The following is a 9,663-nucleotide window of genomic DNA, read 5'->3' as shown; positions in this document are numbered from 1 at the left end:
GGGGGGGGGGGGGGGGGGGGGGGGGTGGGGGGGGGGGGGGGGGGGGGGGGGGGGGGCGGGGCTCGAGTGATTGGGGCGGGGCTAACCCGTCTCCATGGAAACAGTCGCTCGGACCCTGATTTGTGATCTGCGTCCCCCCGGTGGCCATGTGTGGTAACTGCACTAACTCCCTCACATATACTCCCCAGCTACACCCACTCAAACATACCCCCCTGAGCATTCTTCTCCCTAACTCCCAACATGCTCTTACCCTATCCCCTGAACCCCCTCAACCAATCTCCCCGCCCCTGATCCTCTCACTCCTCAACCTTCCCCCAGTCTGCTCCAAACATAACTGAGGACAGTTTTGAGTTGGACAGCGTTGGGATCTCACAAGGACCTGGACTGGATCAGGATGATTCACTTCCTTTCTTAAATGGGTTTTACTGAACAATTTGGGTTCATAAAGACAGCTAACATCTTCATGGTCACTGTTTTTGTTCCTGGATTATTGTTTTGAACAGAATTGAAAGGGTGTTCTGCTGGAACTTCTTGGACTTGCAAGAGGTTTACTAATCAGAGCCTTTGTGCTTTCCCAAATTTGGAATTCCGGACATCAGCAATGGCAAGTGGGAAGTTGGTGCCCAAGGAGAGGGAGTGGGCTGTGGTGATCACCAGCTTTTTGCTGTGTACTACGGCATTGATGGCAACTTGCCGTGCCCATAAGGTGAGTCCTAACAGCACCTGATCACTACTACATTACAGGAGGAACGTGGCTGCACCAGAGAGAATACAGAGGACACTGAGAGAATGATAACGGGACTGGGGCGGGGGGTGTTTAAGCAATGAGAAAGGATTGGAGAGGTTGAGCTTGTTATCTCTGGAACTGACCATGCTGAGGAGAGATCTAATTTGAGTGTATGAAATTATCAAGGATGTGGACCAGTGCTTCCCTAGCCGGCTTCTGTTGTGAGCCCATTTTAATGCTTGGTGCAACCCTAGGGTGATAACTGGGGGCACAGGAGGGAGAGGCATTTGGCCAGGGTGGGTCTTTAACCCAAACACTGATACAGACAAAACGTACAGCTCAGATACCTGACACTTTTAGGCTCTGTTGGGGTCAACAACTGGAACTCGGAGCTCATTGTACTAGACACAGGCTACCCAAAAAATCGCCAGACCATGGCAACACGACGGTTGGAGGAGGAGTGCCTCATCTTCTGCCTGGGAACCTTCCAACCACAAGGGATGAACTCAGATTTCTCCAGTTTCCTCATTTCCCCTCCCCCCACCTTGTCTCAGTCAAATCCCTCAAACTCAGCACCGCCTTCCTAACCTGCAATCTTCTTCCTGACCTCTCCGCCCCCACCCCACTCCGGCCTATCACCCTCACCTTGACCTCCCTCCACCTATCGCATTTCCAAAGCCCCTCCCCAAGTCCCTCCTCCCTACCTTTTATCTTAGCCTGCTGTACATACTTTCCTCATTCCTAAGAAGGGCTCATGCCCGAAACGTCGATTCTCCTGTTCCCTGATGCTGCCTGACCTGCTGCGCTTTTCCAGCAACACATTTTCAGCAAAAAAAAATGTACCCATATTTAGAGGGCCCTCGCTTCCAATCCCAGGGTTGTCCCATTTTAGCATTCCCTCCCATCACTGCTGGCTAAGAGCTTGCAAGTGCAGTTGCTCAATTGAGCACATTATGGGGTCCTGGACTTCAGTAGGATAGATCGGAAAATCTGTTCCCCTCAGCAGTAACCAGGCAGCATAGGTTTAAGATGCTTCAGTATTGCTGAGCAAACACACATTGTATCAAAGTTCTTCATCTTGCACTCATCAGGACATCTTGCAAGAATACTAATTCAAGGGAAAAATCAATTTTTATTCTGCATGAGAGGAGAATGCAGATTGGTTAGAGAGTGAAACTGATTTACAGAGGCAATACTATGGAAAATGCAATCTTGAATGCTGGCTGACAGTTAACTGCCAAGATTTGTTTAAATTTTAAGCTAAGTTGGTTGAGAGATTGCCCTGAGAAACAAACCAGTGAATGGATGTCACTTATTGTGATGAGTTGAAACAGGCGCAGTGAGTTTTTCATGTTCCTTCTGTCTGTAATGAGGTCAGAAGTCACATGGCACCAGGCTGTAGTCCAACAGGCTTATTTGAAATCACAAGCTTTTGTTCTGAAGGAGTAGCGCTCCAACAGCTTGCGGTTCCAAATAAACCCATTGGACTGTAACCTGGTGTTGTGTGACTTCTTACCTTGTCCACCCCAGTCCAACACCAGCACCTCCACATCCTGCCTATAATGAACAGGGCGCTTTGTATTAATACAGTACATGGAGCTCATGTATACACGCTGCAGACCTGACTGACAATTGTAAATTGGTTGTCAGTAATTGGTTGCAGAATCACATCTAATATTGGACATTGGGATGCAGGTTTTGCAAGTATAAGCTGATTGAGTACACTCAGTACCCTGCTTGTTGTAAACAGTTGAAGGTGTGTGCTGTTTGATACCGTCTGCCAATCTGGCATGTCCACAAGGGCCCCACCAATTTTTACAGATTCACCATTGGAAGCATTCTATGCAAGTGCATCACAGCCTGGTATGGCAACTGCTCTGGACCGTAAAAAAAACTAAAGAAAGTTGTAAACTCAGCCCAGACCATCATGGAAGGCAATCTCCCAACACTTACACTTCCCATTGCCACAGAAAAGCAGCCAACATCATCAAAGATACCTCTTCCAACCTCTTCAGTCAAGCAGAAGATACAAAAGTCGAGAGTGTGGTGCTGGAAAAGCACAGCAGGTCAGGCAGCATCTGAGGAGCAGGAGAATTGATGTTTCGGGCATAAGCCCTTCATCAGGAATGGCTTATCTGCAGTCCTGACTGTCTCCTAGAAGATACAAACGCTTAAGCACATGCACCATGAGATTGAAGAACAGCTTCTTCCCCCCTGTTATTAGACTGTGGAATACACCTCTCAAATTTCAAATCTAATATAAACTGTGCTTTTGTGCACCTCCTGTGCAGCCATAACCCTATATGCTTTGCTCTGTTCAATCACCCTATGATCTGTATGTCCTTGTATATTAAGATCTGCCTGTACTGCTCTCAAAACAAAACTTTTTACTTTCATCAAGTACGTGTGACAACAATAAATCAAATCCTAAGGCATCACACTGGCACTGAAATTCAAATACTACACATATTTGTGTGCTAGGCAGAGTAGCAGGTAGTTCACCAGGAGAGACAACCTGGAGAAAGTGAAGACTGCACATGCTGGAGAGTCAGAGTTGAAAAGTGTGGTGCTGGAAAAGCACAGCAGGTCAGGCAACATCTGAGGAGCAGGAGAATCGCCGTTTCGAGCAGAGGCTCTTCATCAAGAATGGAAAAGCGCAGCAAGTCAGGCAGCATCCAGGGAACAGGAGAATCGACGTTTCGGGCATAAGCCCTTCTTCAGGGCTTATGCCCGAAACGTCGATTCTCCTGTTCCCTGGATGCTGCCTGACCTGCTGCGCTTTTCCAGCAACACATGTCCAGCTCTGATCTCCAGCATCTGCAGACCTCACTTTCTCCTCTTCATCAAGAATGTCTACCTGCCTAGTTTAACATTTAAATAAAGTCTGACAGCTAACTGTTTAATGTACATTAACTAATGCATTCTCCATGGCAATCAGAGACCATGTTCCAGGCAATCAGCATTCTCCTGTCATGTGGTAAACTTTGTTTTTCCCCTTTGAATTGGTATTCTTGTGAATTGTCCTGATGAGTACAAGAGGAAAAGATTCAACAAAGTGTATTTTCTCAGCAATACCCTCAAGTTCTGCATGACCAAACTATCAGGTTTTAAAAAAAGTAGCAGAAGGTGAGTCGAGAAGAGATATTTTTACCAAATGGCGTAAAAACCCTTCAGGGAAGCGATACCATGGTCACAAAGAGCTCCACAGTGAGGGCTAACCAAACCCTAATCCAAACACTAACCCTAGTCCCTGTTTCTGATGCCTGGATTTAAGGCCAAGGCTGCCTGAGAAAAGAAACTCTAATTTGAGTCTGTTAGAAAGACTATTTAAACTGAAACTAAAAGTAGAAGCAGGAAGTGTTAGAGCAAGTGGAGGACTCCAGACTATCTCCAGTATCTGTGCCTTGTTTCTCAGGTAAACCTGGGGTGTGCCACTGGCTTCCTGATGCAGGCCAGTGCAGCGGCACTGAGTGCCATCCACTCGTACACTGAGGAGCCCTCTGTCCTCCTGACAGTCAGCCTGCGGGATGTCAGCTGGCTCTCCATGGTCATCGGGCTGCCGCTCGTCTCCTTTGGCTTCCACTGGCTCAATGGTGACCATCTGGCGGCGAACTCAGCAGCGGCTGTCGGCATCCTGATCGCCGGCTGTTGTGGTGGTCTAGCTGAGGAGGGCCGGGAGACCGCGGTGAGCTTGGCCATTGCTGCTCCTGTCCTCTCTGTCCTGACCATCTGCCTCGTCACCACCAACCTGTACGGCATCCTGGGCAGCCTGGCCGTCGGCCTAGCTGGCATGGCAAAGGAGTTTCGGCTGGGTGAGCAGCTGGGCCTGAAGGAGGTGGTTGTTCGGAATGTCCTGCTGACCTGTGGAGTGGTGGCACTGCATCGAGCACTGGACACCCAGCAGCAGCAGCAGGCAGAAACAACATGACCCCTGCTCTGTCACCATAGGAACACCGTCTTCCTGGAGCTATCACCAAACGGGAACAGAAGGACCCTGATCCTTGACCTCACTGGCATGATACAGGATGCCCTCAACCCAAGTTGACCTTTACTCTCTAACCTCTTAACCCCAGGCCACCCATGTGGTCAGCAACAACTCAGCTCTGAATGAATGCAGAAGAACTGACCAGACAGCATTGAGGTGGACATTGCGTCCCCGGAGAAACCGGTTTGAGTGAGAAAGTTATTCAGCTGACATTCGGATCATTGCAGGAACAATGTCTCCTGTCATTTAAATGTCTTTGATCCCAATAAAGTTCTGGTTCTGTTGTGCATTGTGTGTGTTTTGTCTGTCTGTGTTTCACTACATGATTTTCTGTTCCTGTCATTCCCATTAGGAAGTGTGAATTCAGTACCAGATAATAGTCTCACTCCTGAATTATCCTTGAGGACTGGTGTAGAACATCCTGAATGTCAGGCAGAATGGAAGAAGTGCTCCTGTTTATTTAACCCTCTGCTGTCCCTGTCCTGGGAGTGTTTGATGGGGAAAGTGTAGAGGGAGTTTTACTCTGTATCTAGTCCCATGCTGTCCCTGTCCTGGGAGTGTTTGATGGGGGGACAGTGTAGAGGGAGCTTTAATCTGTATCTAACCCCGTCCTGTCCCTGTCCTGGGAGTGTTTGATGGGGGGACAGTGTATCCTGGGAGTGTTTGATGGGGCGACAGTGTAGAGGGAATTTTACTCTGTATCTAGTCCTGTGCTGTCCCTGTCCTGGGAGTGTTAGATGGGAGGACAGTGTAGAGGGAATTTTACTCTGTATCTAGTCCCGTGCTGTCCCTGTCCTGAGAGTGTTTGAATGGGAAAATGTAGAGGGAGTTTCAGCTGGGCGAGTAGCTGGGCCTGAAGGAGGTCGTTGTCCGGTTTTACTCTGTGTCTAACCCAATGCCGTGTCTGTCTTGGCAGTGTTTGTTGGGGACAGTGTCGAGGTAGCTTCACTTTCAGTTTAACAGAGTAGAAAGAGCTTTACTCTGATTGTAATCACATGCTGTCCCTGTCCTGGGAAGATTTACATGGGACTGAGTGGTGATGGGGAGAAGTGTTTCATCTGTCATGAAGACATCTATAATTGCAGTGAACGCAGACTTGGCTGTGGGAATGGAGGGTACTTCTACCTGAGCACACCCCTCTTGACCAAGTCTTTGGTCACTTGTCCTAATCTGTATTTTGCTCTTGTGATTTTTAAAAATAATTCTTATTATGTTCATGTGAAGCACTTTGATATAGTTAACTATGTCACAGGTGTTATTTGAATACAGCTTGTATCATCTGGAACTAGCAGGTCATATTTTCAAAGTATGAGGTTGCGCATTTAAGACAGAGATGAGGATGAGATTTTTCTCTCTCGGCGGGTTGTGTGTCTTTCTCAAAAGACACTGGATTCAGAATCATCAAATATTTTTAAAACTGAGGTAGATTGGTTCTTGATAACCAAGTGGGTGAAAGGTAGTTGGGGATACGCAGGAATGTAGAGTTGAGGTTGAAATTAGAGCAGCCATGATCTTATTGAATGGTGGGGCTGGCTCGAAGGGCCGAGTAGCCCATCTCTGTTCCTTGTTTGTTTGTACCAAGCAGTCTGAGTTTTCCCTCTTCTCGCTATGAATTGGATCATTCCTTTCCAATATTGCCCCTTGCAGACAGTTAATTGAACACCAGATGGCCTCCTTTTGGGAGCAGGCTCATTGTAGCAAATGCAGTGTCCTTGTGTTAATTTTGTTGCTTCTTGCTCAGAATGTTGCTGAGAATCTTTTAAATAAAAAACAGTTCTGTTATTATCGCACCAATGGAAGCGTTGGTTTGGATGTAACATTGTTAAATTAGCCATTCCCATCTTTTCCAGACTTCCACGTTTAAAGTCCTCTAATCTGGTTTCCGTCCCTGCCACGTTACTGAAACAGTTCTTATCAAGGTCATGCTTGACATCCTTTGTAATGGTGACAGGGGTAAACATTCCCTCATTGACCTGCAGACAGCCTGGATCATGGTTAACCGCAGTACCGACCCTCTCCAACATCACTCTACCCTCTGGGAGGGTCTGCTTTTAGCTTCATCCATTCTTATTTGTCTAACCGTTGCTGCTGGTGGTTGGCACCTATACTGATGGTATCCAGCTATGCCTGAACACCACATCTCTCCTGACTCCTCTGTCGTTCATAATTTACCCATTTCCAGCATCGGGTGAACAAAACAATAGTGGGCGGCTCGGTGGCACAGTGGTTAGCACTGCTGCCTCGCAACGCCAGAGACCCGGGTTCAATTCCCGCCTCAGGCGGCTGTCTGTGTGGAGTTTGCACGTTCTCCCCTTGTCTGCGTGGGTTTCCTCCAGGTGCTCCGGTTTCCTCCCACAGTCCAAAGATGTGCAGGTCAGGGTGAATTGGCCATGCTAAATTGCCTGTAGTGTTAGGTAAGGGGCAAATGTATGGGTATGGGTGGGTTGCGCTTCGGCGGGTCGGTGTGGACTTGTTGGGCCAAAGGGCCTGTTTCCACACTGTAATGTAATCTAAAATAAAACATTCCCCCAGTTAAATATTGTGAAGAGTGGAGCCATTGTTTTTAGTCCCCAAGTTTCTTTCGTGACCCCTCCGGGTAACAGTCTGAGTTTAAACTACTCTGTTCACAGCTTTCACGTGACATTTAAAACCGGGATCGATAGATTCATGATCAGTCGGGGGATCAATGGTTACAGGGAAAGGGCACAAAAGTGGACGTGAGGAATGTCAGATCAGCCATGATCCTATTGAATGTAGGAACAGGTTCAATAGGGCTGAATGGCCTACTCCTGTTCCAAGTTCTTGTGGTTCTCGTGGCCTTACCTCTGATATGAGGCCCTGTCTTCAGTATGTGCCATTAATGAGAGTGCTGATTTTCCCATGTGTAATATCAACAGCTCAGCTGCCCCTGAAACCTTTGTTACCTCTAAACCACAATATGTCAATGTGTTCAGGGGAGGCGATGGACTACTTGTATTGTCGCCAGACAATACACCCAGGTAATGTTCTGGGGACCTGGGTTCAAATCCTGCCACAGGAGATGGTGGAATTTGAATTCAATATAAATCTGGAATTAAGAGTCTAATCATGAAACCATTGTGGATTGTTGTAAAAACTCACCTGATTTTCTTGCTGTCCCAACCTGGCCTACATGTGATTCCAGACCCACAGTAAATTGGTTAAATCTTAACTACCCTCAGGGCAGTTAGGGATGGGCAATTAATGGTGGCCTAGTCAGTGATGCCCACATCCTACATGACCTCCCATATTCTACCTTCCATAAACTAGAAGCTTTTGAAACCTCTGCTGATCCAAAGTCCATGGCAGGTCTTGTTCCTGTGTTTGCTGATTGCATTGTTTCCAAATTCAGTAAGTCCAGCAACAACTTGAGTTTTAAATTCTCAACTCTATTATAAATCCCTGTATGGTCTTGCCCCTCTCCATCTCTGTCATCACCTCCAGCCCTACAACCCCCCCCCCCCCCCCCCAAGATCTCTGCTCTTCAGTGGAGAGTTTCTGTGTATCCCCCTTCTCTACACCCCTCGCCTTCTTTGCTTTCCTCCTTTCGTACAATTCTTAAAACTCACCTCTTTTTACCAGGATGTTTCCAGAAGGTTTGATTTATACACTGGACAGGCTGTGACCTTTTTTCACTGGAGTCTAGGAGGTTGAGGAGGGACCTAACAGAGGTTTATAAAATCATGAGGGGCAAAGATGAGGTGAATAATAAGTGTCTTTTCCCTAAGGGTGGGGGAATTCAAAACCAGGGGGTATATTTTTAAGGTGAGAGGAAAAAGACTCAAAAAGGACAGCAAGGGCAACTTTTTTTACGCAGAGGGTGGTTCGTGTGTGAAATGAATTGTCAGAGGTAGCGGTGGTTCAATTACAACATTTGAAAGGCATTTGGATAAATGAATTGGAAAGGTTTGAAGGGTTATGAGCCAAACACAGGCAGATGGAGCTAGTTTAGTTTGGGAACATGGTCAGCATGGACTAGTTGGACCAAAGGGTCTGTTTCCATGCTGTATGACTCTAAGACCAAGCTTTTCATGATCTCATCAATATCTTCTCATGTTTTATGGTGCTCCTTAGGATTGTCTGTTCTGTTAAAGGTGATGTATAGATAGAAATTGTTGTGGTTGCCAGCCAATTACAGGCTTTTTGATTGACCTGAGGAGGTATTTCACCAGTGAGGGCTTCAGTGCCTGCAGCAAAGTAGGACAGAACCCATGGACAGAAGGTGCAACTTATGGGTTTAAAAATATCTCTAAAATGGGTTTAAAAATGTATGGGTTTAAAAATATTGCAATTTTCAGCAATAAATTATTAAATTTATTCATAAGCAGATGATTGTGGAATCAGATGCAGGGTGCTAGATTAGATTCCCTACAGTGTGGAAACGGGCCATTTGGCCCAAAAGTCCACACTGACCCTCCAAAGAGTAACCCATCCTCTGACTAATGCACCAAGCACCCTGGGCAGTTTAGCATGGCCAAGTCACTGACCTGTACATCTTTGGATTGTGGGAGGAAACCGGAGCAGCCAGAGGAAACCCACACAGACACGGGGTGAATGTGCACTGAGCCATCGTGCTACCCACACCGTGCAGCTCTCGTCTTCAACTATTCGACTTGTCACAGTGAATGCAAACGGGCTGAGCAATTACAGAAAGTTCAAAGTTTGTGAGAAGATTTGTAGCTCGGATGCTCGTTGTTGTGGTTCTGTTCGCCGAGCTGGGAATTTGTGTTGCAGATGTTTCGTCCCCTGTCTAGGTGACATCCTCAGTGCTTGGGAGCCTCCTGTGAAGCGCTTCTGTGATGTTTCCTCCGGCATTTATAGTGGCCTGTCTCTGCCGCTTCCGGTTGTCAGTTCCAGCTGTCCGCTGCAGTGGCCGGTATATTGGGTCCAGGTCGATGTGTTCGTTGATAGAGTCTGTGGATGAGTGTCATGC

At 47.1% G+C, this 9,663-nt stretch overlaps 1 protein-coding gene across 1 annotated transcript in view; it reads left to right on the top strand.

Moving 5' to 3' along the window:
- LOC122550208 overlaps nucleotides 1-4,999 on the top strand; it is a 5,141-nt gene extending 142 nt beyond the window's left edge. The window contains exons 2-3 of the mRNA XM_043690969.1: nucleotides 504-706; nucleotides 4,143-4,999. Coding sequence (XP_043546904.1) covers nucleotides 602-706; nucleotides 4,143-4,655 — 618 coding nt within the window. The 5' untranslated portion in view covers nucleotides 504-601 and the 3' untranslated portion in view covers nucleotides 4,656-4,999. The remainder of the gene's footprint in view (nucleotides 1-503; nucleotides 707-4,142) is intronic.
- Nucleotides 5,000-9,663: the final 4,664 nt, after the last annotated feature.

Source organism: Chiloscyllium plagiosum, chromosome 5, assembly GCF_004010195.1.
Source record: "Chiloscyllium plagiosum isolate BGI_BamShark_2017 chromosome 5, ASM401019v2, whole genome shotgun sequence".
Lineage (NCBI taxonomy): Eukaryota > Metazoa > Chordata > Chondrichthyes > Orectolobiformes > Hemiscylliidae > Chiloscyllium > Chiloscyllium plagiosum.
The sequence above is the reverse complement of the archived record's forward strand: the minus strand, read 5'-3'. Positions and strand labels throughout refer to the sequence as shown.